The sequence below is a fragment of the Pseudorasbora parva genome, chromosome 5 (assembly GCF_024679245.1).
Source record: "Pseudorasbora parva isolate DD20220531a chromosome 5, ASM2467924v1, whole genome shotgun sequence".
NCBI lineage: Eukaryota > Metazoa > Chordata > Actinopteri > Cypriniformes > Gobionidae > Pseudorasbora > Pseudorasbora parva.
In genome coordinates this window covers 35,278,815-35,293,514 of record NC_090176.1, presented here as the reverse complement: position 1 = coordinate 35,293,514, position 14,700 = coordinate 35,278,815, and the positions used below count along the sequence as shown (strand labels likewise).

The following is a 14,700-nucleotide window of genomic DNA, read 5'->3' as shown; positions in this document are numbered from 1 at the left end:
AGGCCCAGAAATGTGTTGGAATACCAGACCCCACTTGTTTTTTATCTTTTCTTCAGATATGTCATTTTATTTTATTATTAGGCTATTTGTATATTTAACTAATACATGCTTTGCTTAATCACTTGTTTATTTTTATTCATCAGTGTCTTTATAGATGCATATTTTTGTTCTGTTTTGTTCTTAAAAAGTGAATTTTGACATTGTTCATGTCCAATTTTTTTAAAACAAAGAAACTAGTATTTAAGTTAATTCTGATGAACGTGAAGGCCGCATTATGCTTGTCATTTCAAATTATTATTTGTTATATTTATTATTTTAAACATTTAATTAATCTTATAATCTATAATTTAAAAACCATATATATTTCAAAAACAGACAGAAAGGTTTGATGAAATGTCTGAAATCCCATGTTTGTGAATTTAAAGGAGTCATATATCTGGTCATATGTTAGGCATGATCGGCTTAATGCTTTTATTTAGATTTAAATCTTGTACAGGGGATTTGTATATCACACACAGCCAGTAGCCCATACAACACAAGAAGAAAAAAGTAGAAAAGTAGAAGAAAAAAAAGAAAACACAACATTGACAGTGACCCCTAGTGGTTATGATTGATATTTTATAAACCAAATCATTTAACTTGTCCAAAGCAGTAGCATAGGCCCGGTTTCACAGATAGGTCTTAGCTTAAGCCATTAGGCTTTAGTTCAATTAAGGCATTTATTTAGTTTTTCTAAATGTGCTTAGAAAAAAAAGAAACATTACATTTATGTATCTTAAGACAAAATAATGTCACTGACATGTTAAGATATGAAAGATTCACACTGTCTTGCATGAATTAGCCTACGCTTCTTCTTCAGTGTTCAGATTTTGTCCTTCACTCCTTATGTTAGCAGACTCTTCATCCTCATTTCTTGCAGTTTTCGCTACCTTCACATGTCTGTCTGCTGAAATGGGTGGCAATGAGGATCTCTTTAATAGCACAGAATATGGAAAAACTCAAGTCAAGAGTATGCATAATTATGTGCACAGACACAAATATGCCTAAATAAGTAAAAGCGTGGATAAAAATGCATTAAAAAATATTTGCTTAAGTATGCTTGCGTATGGAGGACAAAACCTGCAAAAACAATAAATAAATGTGCAAATAAATAAATCCACAAAATTCTACAAAAACACAAAATTCATAAATAAATAAACAAATGTCCAAATAAATACATAAATCCACATATTCATATCTCTCTCTCTCTCTCTCTCTCTCTGTCTCTCTCTCTCTCTCTCTCTCTCTCTATATATATATATATATATAGAGAGAGAGAGAGAGAGAGAGAGAGAGAGAGAGAGAGAGAGAGAGAGAGAGAGAGAGAGAGAGAGAGATTTATTTATTTATTTATTTATTTATTTATTTATTTGACCCCCTTTCACCTTCAGAAATGCCTTAATTCTACATGGCATTGATTCCACAAGGTGCTAAAAGCATTCTTTAGAAATGTTGGGCCATATTGATAGGATAGCATCTTACAGTTGATGGAAATTTGTGGGATGCACATCCAGGGCACAAAGCTCCCATTCCACCACATCCCAAAGATGCTCTATTGGGTTGAGATCTGGTGACTGTGTGGGCCATTTTAGTACAGTGAACTCATTGTCATGTTCAAGAAACCAATTTAAAATGATTCAAGCTTTGTGACATGGTGCATTATCCTGCTGAAAGTAGCCATCAGAGGATGGGTACATGGTGGTCATAAAGGGATGGACATGGTCAGAAACAATGCTCAGGTAGGCCGTGGTATTTAATTGATGCCCAATTGGCACTAAGCGGCCTTAAGTGTGCCAAGAAAACATCCCCAACACCATTACACCACCACCACCAGCCTGCACAGTGGTAACAAGGCATGATGGATCCATGTTCTCCTTCTGTTTATGCCAAATTCTGACTCTATCTGAATGTCTCAACAGAAATCGAGACTCATCAGACCAGGCAACATTTTTCCAGTCTTCAACTGTCCAATTTTGGTGAGCTTGTGCAAATTGTAGCCTCTTTTTCCTATTTGTAGTGGAGATGAGTGGCATCCTAGTATATATATTATATAGCATTTCCTTTAACGTTTTTTTTACTCCCCCCAACATTTGTTTTATTTATTGAATTATTTATCTCCACGCACATTTAATTATTTATTTATGCAGGAATATGTGGATTTATTTATTTGCACATTTATATATTTATGTCAAATTTTGTGGAATTCTTTATATATTTGTTTATATATTTATTTGTTTGTTTTTGCAGGTTTAGTCCTCCATACGTAAGGACAAAATGGGAAATATATTTTGCACTGTACATTTGAATAATAATTAGCTCACCTGGGTGATGGGCAGCAGGCGTGGATATCTCCCTATGTTTTCCATGAGCTGAAGGTTGTCAAGCCACTGCTCGTGCCACGCGTGAATGCTGTACCGCGGCCTGCAGGTAGACAAACGCTGAAGGATCCTCTGATTCTCTTTGGCGATGCGAAGCAGCTCCAGCTGTCTTTTATCTGAGCCAAGACTGAAAAAGACGTTGCAATATAATAGACATGATTAGTCTAACATAAATAAGTAAATATATGATACTGTTGGATCACTTATAGGCCTACCTTTTCTTTACATAATCATTTCTACAGTCCACTCCCCCATTGGTCTGCATTATATGGGACATTTTATCTAGAAGCATCTGATTTTCTCTTACGATTCTCGAAACCCGTTCTTCTTCAAGCTGGTTATGAAAGATGAGAGAAAGATAAGCATATCTGACATTTACTTAAAAAGTGAATGCATGTGGTTTCTTTCCTTGATGATAATGTTTGATCATTTTCCTTTGATAATTATCGACGGAAATGTCGACATCTGCTGGTCATGAAACGATGTAGTTCAGTTGTCCTACCTGTCTTTTCTTAAACTTGACAAGCAGATGGTCATAGGTTCTCGGGGGAGAGGTGTTGATAGTTGGTTTTGCGGATTTAACCTTGAAATAATATGCATATGATAACAATTTCAGCTATATATTTTTTTAATAGCCCAACTCAAACTCAGGCAAACCAAATAATTTATAACACTAGCTAGGCTATATACAAAGAAGCACCTATAATCTCAGTACATTTTATATGTATTTTTGTTTTGTTTTTGGCTAATAGGAAACAAAAATTACTGTGGTACTTTGACAAGGTATCATCATGGTTCTCCACGATAGTTCAAATACATTACCATACTGCATGTCCAAAATAAACCATCAATTTGCCATTTTACCTTGTTCCTGTGCATCTCATAGCAGTTTTTGTCCCATCTGTATTGCAGATATTTATTAACACAGGGCAAAGCAGGTTGGTAAGCTTGATGTTGCATTATTTTGCTTCGCTGTAGCCTGAATCCACCTGCACCCGAAACCACAATGAACAGTGATATGAGTTCAGCTTGAGTTTTGAGCCAGTCATGTGGTTGTTGCCATGGCAGCCATTCAGAAAGAAAAAGCAGCTTTGCTATAGAAATTATACTCACTTAGACACTGTAAAATGGGTCCCATTCATTCAGTTTAATGAACACTTATTTTCCTAAATGCATCCAGACAGCTTTGCCAGGCTTTTGCCTCCTATCCAAACTTTCTTAAGAAGTTTAACCCAGCAGCACCATTGAGAGGACACCCTCACCCATTTAAAGGCTGGCCTACATAGTGTCCTTGTCCGATATGAATATTCTGTGTCCTGCAGGGTTCTGTTGTTTTAGCAGAGTAGCATGCATGGAAAAGCTGGAAGCCCTCAAATAAACTGTGAACCCAACAGCATTTAAGCAACCTTTTAATCTTATGTAATCTTTTAAGGGGTGGCACAGATCTCAAATGCGTCCATATGCAAGTAAAGGCTAATGTTATGTGATGTTTTTTATCCCAAGGACAGTACCAGGCCACCTTCATACATTGCTCCGTGCGTGGTCTGATGCTCACATGCCCACTGCTGCCGCTTTCGGCGGTGGATAGGGGTCAGCATTTTTGTCTCAGTGCATGTATAGTTTTAGTTTGGGAGGGTCACCACTAGCTTAGCTTAGCATTATGAATGAAATCCTATGTTGCCAGCTAGCATGTCCTGAGTAAAAGTAAAAATTACATCTTGTGGCCTGCATATTCACAACGGGTACACATAGCAATGCAGATTAAGACTAGGCGATATCTCTGCACTCAAGTAGCAGTGCTTCGCCTGTGCTTCCCCATAATATAGTCCCAAGTCAATATCTGCCTAAATTGCCTAGTCTTAATTTGCATTGCTATTTGTACTCATTGTGACTTTTCAGGCCACAAGAGGTAATTTGGTGGTGGTGTGTGTATGTGTTGGGGGGGGGGGGGGGGGGGGGGACTCGGGACATGCTAGCTGGCAACATAGAATTCCATTCATTATGCTAAGCTAAGCTAGCGACGGGCCTGCCAAACTAAAACAATGCATGCACTGAGAAAAAATTGCATTTGCCCACATATCTAAATGTAGGAAAGAAGTTCAATAAGCCCTATTTCTAAAAACGGTGGAGTGTTCTTCTTGAGCAATTTGAGCTCCAGGAGCTCGTCTGTTTAATTGGACCACATAGGCCAGCCTTTGCTCCCCACGTGCATCAATGAGCCTTGGCCGCTTATGACCCTGTCTGCGGATCCTTCCTTGGACCACTTTTGATACTGACCACTGCAGACCAGGAACACCCCCCAAGAGCTGCAGTTTTGGAGATGCTCCGAGCCAGTCGTCTGAATTTGGCCATGATTTACTTGTCCTTTTTGCTCAAATCCTTATGCTTGAATTTCTCCTGCTTCTAACACATCAACTTTGAGGACAAAATGTTCACTTGCTGCCTAACATATCCCAGCTACTAACAGGTGCAGTGATGGAGATAATCAGTGTTATTCACTTCATCACTGGTCATAATGTTATGCCCTATCTGTGTATTTAATTTATATAATTTTAATTAATAAGTAAATGTTTTCAACATTGATAATAATAAATGTTTCTTGAGCTGCAATTAAGCATATTAGTATGATTTATGAAGGATCACGTGACATGGAAGACTAGAAAATTCCGCCATGTCATCACAGGAATGGATTAGGCTACATGTTTAAATAAATAAAAATTATATATATATATATATATATATATATATATATATATATATATATATATATATATAATATATATATATACTTTCTATTTTTGTAAAAATAGAATGCGTATCAATAGTAATGCCTATCAATAGTATGAGTGTGTAATAGCGTGGAATGTATACGCCAAAATGAGTTTTGGCGCGCATATGCTGCAGTTTTTCTCGTGCTTATGATACGCACATTATGGCGTGGATAATTGGCGGTGGAGGGGTGGGTGGTTCGTACGTATAATACGCCATAGTTTTGTAAGCTGGTTTATTACCTTATTGTTGTACATTTGTATAAAGCGCAAGGATATTAGCCTTTTGCTTAGACAAGGAAATATAATGCCTTAATAGTGATAGAGTTTAAAACCCGACAACAGTTGCTTAGTTACTTTGATGTCTCCTTTGTTCATGTAGAGTGGTTCATGTAAACATAACCTCTACTGAACTGTACTCAGTATGTCCCTCTAAGCAGTAGTGATTATGTTCATATAATGATTAAATGAGTGGAAATTATTCTCTTGACTTTTGGTTTATAAAGCAGTGAGTCATCTCTTGGCCCTTTCTTCAGAAATGTCATATTTGTGCAGGTTTATGAACTGTCACAGTATTTAGAGTTAACATACAGGGATCCATGGCCTGAAGAGTGCAATATCCGATGAACAGAAATCTCAAAGACTGAAGAAAGAATTTAAATAGATACATTTAAATAGTTTCATCACCATATTATTTGTGCTCGATGCAGTTTCTTGTACAAAATTCATAAGAATAACAATCAGTTGTCATCTGATGATGCAGGTATTTGTCCCACTTCTTATTCCAGTTGAAATTAATGTTTTGCAGAGTTGCCTCACTACATGTTGGTTGGTTTCATAGTATATGACGACTTCCTTTAGTATTAGTCCCTGTTCTCCACTGAGGTTGGAGTTTATTACCTTGAAAATGGCTTCATGATTTAATCACAGGCAATAAAATGTTACGTGTCTAATTTGTAGCTTAGGTGAGTAATGATGCTGTCCAGACTGCTGCTAGAAGGATTACAAGATGGCATCACTCTCAGGAGACCGTGACGCCTAGATAGTGCTCTTTCTATTTTGCATTTTGTGAAAAGTCATGATAACGTGTTGTTTCAAACCTGTATGATTGACTTTCTTCAAAGGAGATGGTCTGTACAATGTTCACAGTATTCCGAAGATAACGCACTGTAATCGTGTACTAGTATGAAATTAAATTATATGAACTATTTTTCTGTTGGAAACTCATTCATCTCTTCCTAGACTAAATTATCTGAACTATAGGATCTACATTAATTTTATACCTCTCTACTCTTAGTAAATAATTGACTTGTTTGTGTCTAGTTTCTTAAACATATTTTCAGGAGAAAAATCTGAAACAAAGTTAATGTTTAAATAAAATATGACTGAGAGCTCTTTAAATCTCCAGAGCTATGACAGAGCAACATTTCAGCAACTGAATTTGCTCTTGGGATGGTGTATGGCCTGTTTTAGTATAAGGCTGTTAAATTGGTGTAGACATGAAAGCAAGCTTTCTCTGCATTCCGTCATTATAATTATGTTCTGATGTATAAATGATGAAGAACATATTATGCTCGCCATAATTAAAAGCTCCTAATTTGTCCCTGATGAATCAGATTATAGGACGAATCATCCTTTCTGATGACGAGACCTGGAAAGGTTGCATTTTTCTTTTTGCCTGACGTGCATTAGTTGCTTTCCTTCATTATCCATGTCTTGAGAATCTGTATGCAGAGGGACCGAAAGCTTGAAAAAGTCTCAACGGTGACGATGTTCCAGTAAATTAGCTCCAGGGAAACTCAGAAGGGAGCGGGCAAAGCCAGGCATCATTAGCAAAAAGCGTGTTTGGTAAGCTCCTTTCCCTAAAGATGATGCCCATGTGCAAAAATTCCCTCTTGCGCAATTGGACTTGTTGGTGTCTAATTATCAAGCGGTGGTGTATGATCTATTCCTAGCCTTCTGCGAACTTCAAGTACCAAATGAACATCGGCTGCAGGAACATACGCTGTTAATGATGCCCAATGTAGTGTTGTGATACAGCGAATTGCCCTGTACTGTTGCTGCTGCCAGCACTGGAGGGACATGTAGATTCTTTTGTGAAGGACTTATCAAGGATTGATTTCCATTCATGTCAATGTGCGGAAGTAAAGAAAAAACAGCCAATGCTTGTTATTAGATTTTTTTTATGCCTGAATTTGCATTAGTATCATCGTCTGTTCTTAATTCAAATATCATGGAAGCTGGAAGCATGTCAAATTATCAAGACATTTCAACTGGCAACGTTGCCTGATACAAATACCCATTGTTCACTGTTGTTTTGCTGGGGAGCACTATAGTCTCTACTGAGAATAAAGAGCCAGACGTGCTCCTTTAGGACCCTGTGAGATCGGTGCTTTTCTCTCACTGTAATGGAAAGTGATCAAGGCAACACGTCTCAGGAGGGGTAACGTCTAGTGATGGTCACATCCTCAACAGGGTCTCTCGCTGCTGAGGAGACATTTTTGAGAAGTGTGCTCTTATTAAGAGTGTAACTGAAAAATCTGTCATCTGAAGCACAGTATTTGTGGGTGTTTATACCTAAAGCTTCTGTGCCAACTCAGCTGTTTATATGCGCATATCAAAAATGCATCAGAGGGCATCATGAATATATATATGCTTTATCCTAATCTCTTGGGCAAGCATCACTATTATTATTGCTTATACGAATAGTGATTTGAATAAATTAATTGTTAAACTTTTGCATGTATACTTATCTCTCACTTTTGGGCAACAAAAATCATTTGTGGTGGGCAAATGTAGGGACATAAGAAATGTTATTTCCTTTATGACAAATTAGTGTAACAAGAAACAGAAAGCGGCAGATTGTTTGCCAGGAGCAATGGTTAAATCAGGCTTTATATATAGTATATGCATTTTCCCAGATATTTTTATATCTATGCATGCATCATAGTATACTGGCACACTGCAAATGTCAGTAAAGCAGCACTTATAGAGAACCGTTTACTGTTTCCATATGGAGTGATGGAACATGTTGCCCCTTTCAGTTTGTGTTAGTTAGGACACTCCCTGGGAGATGATTATCATGGAGCATGAACAGTTCTTGTTTTTAGAACAACGCCATTAATCACTTGTGAGGGGAATATAAAGAATTACATATGTCAAGTCATCCAATGGAAGGAGAAAAAGTGCATCAGCAGCACTGGGACAGTAAAGACGATGGACAAATATGCCAACTATATCCACTGCGACTCAATCACTACTGTGCTTTTAAAGCAACTCTGACAGTAAAAGGTCTAACTTGCCCTAGGCTTAGTTTTTTTGTTTTTTTAATGTTTTATGTTTTATGTTTTGCTTGCATTATGCTCTCACTCTTGGGGACTTTTGGATAAATCACATATTTCTATAATCCATCTGTCATCCCTCATGCAGCGCAACCTCAATTTTCAAGTGACCTGAGCCAAATGCATTGGCAAAAGTCTGGAATCTACTTTAGACTGGGTCGGTTTGGGTTATATGGAAGATAATTTTTGGATCAGATAGCATGTATAATGTTGTTAAATACTGTAAAGTTGCATTCTATTCTCCATATGAAGCACTGAGCTATAGACTTTGAAAATGCATAATTGATATGAGCATAGAACCAAACCTAAAGAAAAAAGCAGGCATATGTGCCATTACTAAATGCCATTTGTCATTCTGAGAAAACATTTCTAAATGACCCTTTGAAGAGCTGCTGCTTCATGTGTGTGTGGGTTTTGTTAGGTTCAGTACTCTTGCCCTGTTAGTCATACTGTGGAGGCACTTGCTCTATTTGCCTGTATGGAGATGTACAAAACTACTCTAAGATCTTATTTTCACCTGGTATCAATGTGATTTTGTAAACATGCTCAACAAACTTTTTTTATTCTCAGAAATGCCTGGGTCAGCCTTTTCGTTATTTGTAGAAAAGTGGTTTTATACATGCACACTGCTTTTTTTTCTTCCAGGTAAGGTCAGGCCTGATAAATGCGGTCGCCAAGGGTCCCGCCATGCCCAACATTCATTTAACTTGAATTGTACTGTGGTGTCATCCACTGGCTAGTCATTAGTAAATGTGGAAGGGACAGACTGGAGGGTTTTGCACAAACAGGCAAAGAAAATGCTCAGACGCTGCTCATCACATAAGATTCATGTTAAAGCTTCATTTGCTGCCAATGCACCTTTTCCATTGAAAGGGGAAGTTTTGATACAAGAGTTTAAGTTTAAAAAAAATCAAATAAAAATTACATCCCTTATATAACTCCGTATGGGGTTATGAGTTATGTAAGGGATGAAATGCAGTCAGTCGGTCATTATCGCAAAATGTATGATGTGATAAGGACTTTGACAGGGTTTTCTGTATGATAATGAGCGTCTGACTGTATGCGTATCTTGTTTATTACATGGCTACTTAATAATAAATAGATGGGCTGATTAATTTAAATCAATAAAGTTTTAATTATGTAATTATATGAGTAAAAAGAGCAGAGTCAGATGTGAAACACCAAACTAGCACAGTGAATATTTCCCATGGACAACAGTCATTAAATATTCAACCACAATATCCTTCAAATGACCAATCAGAATGAAGTCTTCCAGAGAGACAAGTATATATTGGGTTTTTTTATGCTTGGTGCATTTTCATGGCCATTTTAGCACATAGCAGAGATGGTCTTGAGATGTCTTTAAGCCATGTAACAGTTTAATTGATTTTATTTTTAAATGTAAAATTATTGATGCATAGTGTACACCAATAATAACACATCTTAATCTCCCAGCATTAGCAATTTACAACATAATCAAAAAGATGTATAATAATGATGACTGACAAAATTGTCAGAGGATCTTCCCCTGGGTGCAGTGATGTTTTACATTACATGAAACAAATCAATACTAGGTCTGGCAGTAAGAGCCGATGAAAACCCTCAGTACTGCATTACCCATAACACAGACAGTCTCTGCAGACACTTATCTGCAAAATCAGGTCATAATGTCGTCTTTCTAAAGTTCTGTTGCCAAACTCCTTGTGTCACAAAGATGTCACGAATGGTTCAAACAGTGACAAAGTACCATAGTACTTTAAATTTGATGCACTTACTCATCCTTTAAAGATTTACGGCATTTGTGTTGTTGCTTTAATCAGGGAATTGCCTTGCTTCCATGACTCATAGATTTGGGTTTTGTGATCATCTTGTAGTGTCAGACTGGGGAATTTAGTCAAGAAACATTGAGCCTCAAAGGGGCCCACCTCCCTGAAGACCTAGACATCACAGAAGAGTGGCAAGTCTAGGGCTGAACAAAAGTAGGTCGTTAAAGTAGATTAATGCAGTAAATCAAAGAGTAGAGCTTCCTGTTAATTGGACTCTGCTCTTTTGTTTTTCTTCAAGGAAAACAATTACACGAAAGACGGCATTATCAAAATGATAAAGAAACCTATTATGTAAGCATGGTTATATCTTTTAGCATGGTTGTAATGCCTTTAGAAGTTGTTATTATGTGCAAAAAATGTTTTCCATATAACGTTACTTTGCAGGTAAAAAGACACATTTAGATAGGCTACTGCTGCAATGTCTATACATCCATCATCAATGGAAAGTTAAATTATGAATAGTTAGATTGGAATAGATATTTAGCTGGTCAGATGCAAGATGTGATACTTGCAGTAGCCTATAGTGGGCTGAATGAACAGTTTTCTTTCTGTTTAACATTTTCTTAATCCTACTCATTTTTATTCAACACAGATGTCAACAAAGAAGTTTGAGATTCAAATTTTGACTGGTTGCTAATTGCCTAATTTTTTTGTTTCTAATTATTATTATTTTTATTTTTTTACACAAATACTTAGTCGAAAACAACAGTTTAGGTTATCCATTTTACAGCAAATGAATGAAAGGTATAAAATCTCGTGCGTGAAACACTTTTGAGCAATGACTCAAACAGGTCTACTGTAACAAGCCGTTCAAAGGAACCGATTCAATTTGTAAACCCTAGGCTATAAGGGAGGACCTTCTTTGAGAGTAAAACTTTTTCATTTTATCAACCATATTTGAACCAAGGAGAACTGTGTCTGACGAAACAAACAAACACGATCTATTTTATGGCAGAATATGTTATAGCTGCTACACAAACATTTATACCTGGCTAGACCTAACACAAAACCGTTATTCAAACACCGCAAACATACTCATACAGCCAATTATGAATCGGACTGCAGAAGAATGAAACATAAAATGCGGAAGACTTTCTGAGCGACGATTCAAACGAACCGCTCCACCGAAACGAGCCGTTCGAACGAACCGAATCGCTAAATTGCATCGGATTTCCCAACGTTACTCTATGCCGAAATGCCGAAAGCGTCAGTGATATGCCAGAGCCCAAACCACGTGTTTTACGTAATGGAAAGGCAATCTTTCAATTCAACCCCTCCTCCTCCTTGTCTATATCCAACACAGATCCAAGGCAAAGAGGAATACGTGCGAGATACTTTTCAGGAGGCAACGGGATCAGTAATGCACAGGTGAAACACCAAGCCGCACTCCAACCGCATCCTCAGCATCAGGATCAGTGCAGTGCTTTCACATTGATGAAAGCTCATGGATATTACTGACCAACAGCAGAAGCAGCAGCAGCAGCAACAGCAGCAGCAGCAGGTTTTAGGAAGACTTCCCTGAGAAACACTGAGCTGATGCTGGAAATGTGCGCTTTGCTCGGAGGTATCGCTGCTTTTAAATGGGATGCATCCCCTCCAGGCTTCTGATGCCGTGCACATCCATCCACCCTTCATCTGAGTGATGAACTAACAGGGAACGCAAAGATCCGCCGTGTCTTTCACGTTAGTTTATAACGGGCTGCACGTTCCCCCTCTGCAGCACATGCAATTTATAGAGTATCTATTTTTATGACCGACCAACCTTTATTACTAAGAAGAATACCTTTGTTTTGCCTGCTCTAAAGAGAATATTTTACCTCTTGCATGAAGACGCTTGGATAGTAATACATATTTTTCTATGTTACTACTGGAAAACTGAGCATCCCATTGTGTTCTTATTATTATGCAACCGCAGGGATCTGTTCTTTATCAGGGTGTCTAAGCTGTTGGATCGCTCCTCGCCCAAATCAATGTGGTTTCTTTGGAACATTTTCAGCAAAGGAACGCATATGCTGCAGTGTCTTTGTGGCAAGAGTCTTAAGAAGAACAAGAACCCAAGTGGTAAGAGCCATTGCGTCTTCTTCCCCTCTATGTGTGCTGATCTGCAGTCAAATTTGTGCAGCAAGTCAGTGAATGCAGGCAAGCTGAGGATAACTTGAGCTCTAGTGGTGAGACCAATCACACGTATTACAGCTGAAGGCTTTAACATTCAACTTTTTTCAACTAAATCCCACAGGTATGTAGTGTTAAGACAGCTTGAACAGTCTTGCTTGGGCCGTATGTGTGAAACAACACATTTTTGGGGGGGTTCATTTCAGGGATGCTGCAGCATCCTTCCCAGTCCTGCATCACTTAAAGTGATGCTGCTCTCTGGCTTTCGTGTGCTGCATTTATTCTTATGTGGTTGTGTGCAGTGCAAAGACCTCATGCCATTTGTCTCTTTCTATTAATCCATTCATCAAGAGATCATTATTCCATTCAGTGCATGTACAGCTGTACCCTGTTGTTTCACAACAAGATGGATACAGTTTGTTTCGCACAGATTCCCCCTAAAACAAATCACAACAAGACGGTCTGCAGGGCACACTTGCGCAGTTTTATTTTAACAAAGCTGTTGACAAATATGGACACAAAGGAAAACTGTGCAGAGCGTGAGGGGACGGGCGGGAGTCCTAAGTTGATGTTGACACCTTCTTTCCTAGACGTTGACACTGCAGCGTAGTAGATCATAGCAGTTTTCCCATGCTGACACGACACATTTCTTCATTGTAGTTTAATGGACACTCTGTCAGTCTTGACACCGTATTTGCCTTTTATTTTATATTCCAGAAGCATTTACATGCATTGATAATGTGTATGGGACCATACATTTGATGTCACTGCAAACTTTTTTGCTGTTGACAGAAAGGACCTGTAACATAATACTTGAAACGTATCTAAATATAATAATAATAAATTAAATCTAATATCAAATCATGTGAAAGCACAAATATTGCACTTAACTGGTTGATTAAATCATATAGACATTTTTATGCCTGTTAAAAGAGCAAACATATTGGCAAATCTCTTTTTTAAATGGATTGCTTTTACTGTAAAATACAGTTTAGTCATAGCCAGCCGTGATTGTCTCTCTCCAGCTGTAATGTCCAAAGTGACGTGTTCATAGTGAAATGAAACCATCATTTTCTTTACTGTCAGTGATTAGAAGTAGCAAAGCGTGAGGTTTTTGATTAGGTTAACCATGGCTATTACGGTCTTAGCTGCATAACATTAATAAAGAGAGCAGAGTGCTGCCGGGGCCTGCTGGTTATAGTCTACGGCACACAGGCTGTATTTTTAGAAACACAACATGCAGAAGGGAACGCATGAAGTATAATGACTGTAGTTTACTTCTGTTGTATTCAACATCTCAGTTCTATCACTTAACACCTTCTTATATATAACGTTCCCCGAGTTCCGGTTCCTTTTTTGTTTAGGGAGAAGTCACAGGCAATGTTTTAGAGAGTGGTTTCAATGGCTGTCTTCTGTTCCAGCAGATGGCACTTTCTGATAGCCTTGTGTTGGCTAATGTTTTCCTGGCAGGGACAAAGTCTTGCACTTGGCAATGTGGATTGCAATGAAGGTTTGTGCTTGCTGATGCTGTAGGACGGAGGCAAACACAGGTTGGTTATCAACCTGCTGGAATCTGTGTGGCGTGACAGAACTTTCTCCCTCTGGATGCAAGGGACTAAGGGGCACTTATAACCTTTCATTCATGAAGTATAGCAATGCCCGTAATGGCTCTAGCTTCGTTTTTTTCTCTTTTTTTTCTTTTTTTGTGAGTGTAAAAGACTCATAGGACACACAGACAATCTGTTCTCAGATGGAATATATTTATAGAATAGTTTGTCATAATACTGTTAGATCATTCCTTTGTGCAGAATTGGCAGACTGGATTCTGTTGTAACTTCTGGTGGTAAAAGAATATTAAATATTACACACACACACACACACACACACACACACACACACACACACACACACACACACACACACACACACACACACACACACACACACACACACACACACACACACACACACACACACACACACACACACACACACACACACACACACACACACACACCGCTGGCTGGTCCCCACAATATGTGATCTCAGGTTTATATTACATATTGGGGACATTTGGTCAACCCCACAATGTAATATAAACACACACACACACACACACACACACACACACACACACACACACACACACACACACACACACACACACACACACACACACACACACACTTCATAAACCTTTTTGTTCTACTGCATGTTTCTGCATCACAACATAGCT

At 38.1% G+C, this 14,700-nt stretch overlaps 2 protein-coding genes across 4 annotated transcripts in view; one reads left to right on the top strand and one right to left on the bottom strand.

The window, feature by feature from the left end:
* Window positions 1-463: 463 nt before the first annotated feature.
* On the bottom strand, window positions 464-3,575 carry cfap97d2 (CFAP97 domain containing 2). Of its 3 annotated transcripts, none has more exons than XM_067445053.1 (5): window positions 3,282-3,575; window positions 2,920-3,000; window positions 2,633-2,751; window positions 2,361-2,544; window positions 464-971 (listed from the first exon to the last, which is right to left on the bottom strand). In XM_067445053.1, the coding sequence occupies exons 1-5, from the start codon at window positions 3,375-3,377 to the stop codon at window positions 843-845; spliced, it is 609 nt and encodes a 202-aa protein (XP_067301154.1). In that variant the 5' UTR covers window positions 3,378-3,575; the 3' UTR covers window positions 464-842. The 3 variants fall into 3 exon arrangements, with proteins under 3 accessions (XP_067301154.1, XP_067301156.1, XP_067301155.1); XM_067445055.1 differs by having other exon boundaries at window positions 464-943; XM_067445054.1 differs by having other exon boundaries at window positions 464-946; window positions 3,282-3,438.
* Window positions 3,576-11,569: 7,994 nt separating this feature from the next.
* The window catches only part of fgf14 (fibroblast growth factor 14), a 189,278-nt gene continuing 186,147 nt past the window's right edge, over window positions 11,570-14,700 (top strand). Inside the window, exon 1 of the mRNA XM_067444013.1 lies at window positions 11,570-12,413. Within this exon, the coding sequence (XP_067300114.1) occupies window positions 12,323-12,413 (91 nt within the window). The 5' untranslated portion in view covers window positions 11,570-12,322. The remainder of the gene's footprint in view (window positions 12,414-14,700) is intronic.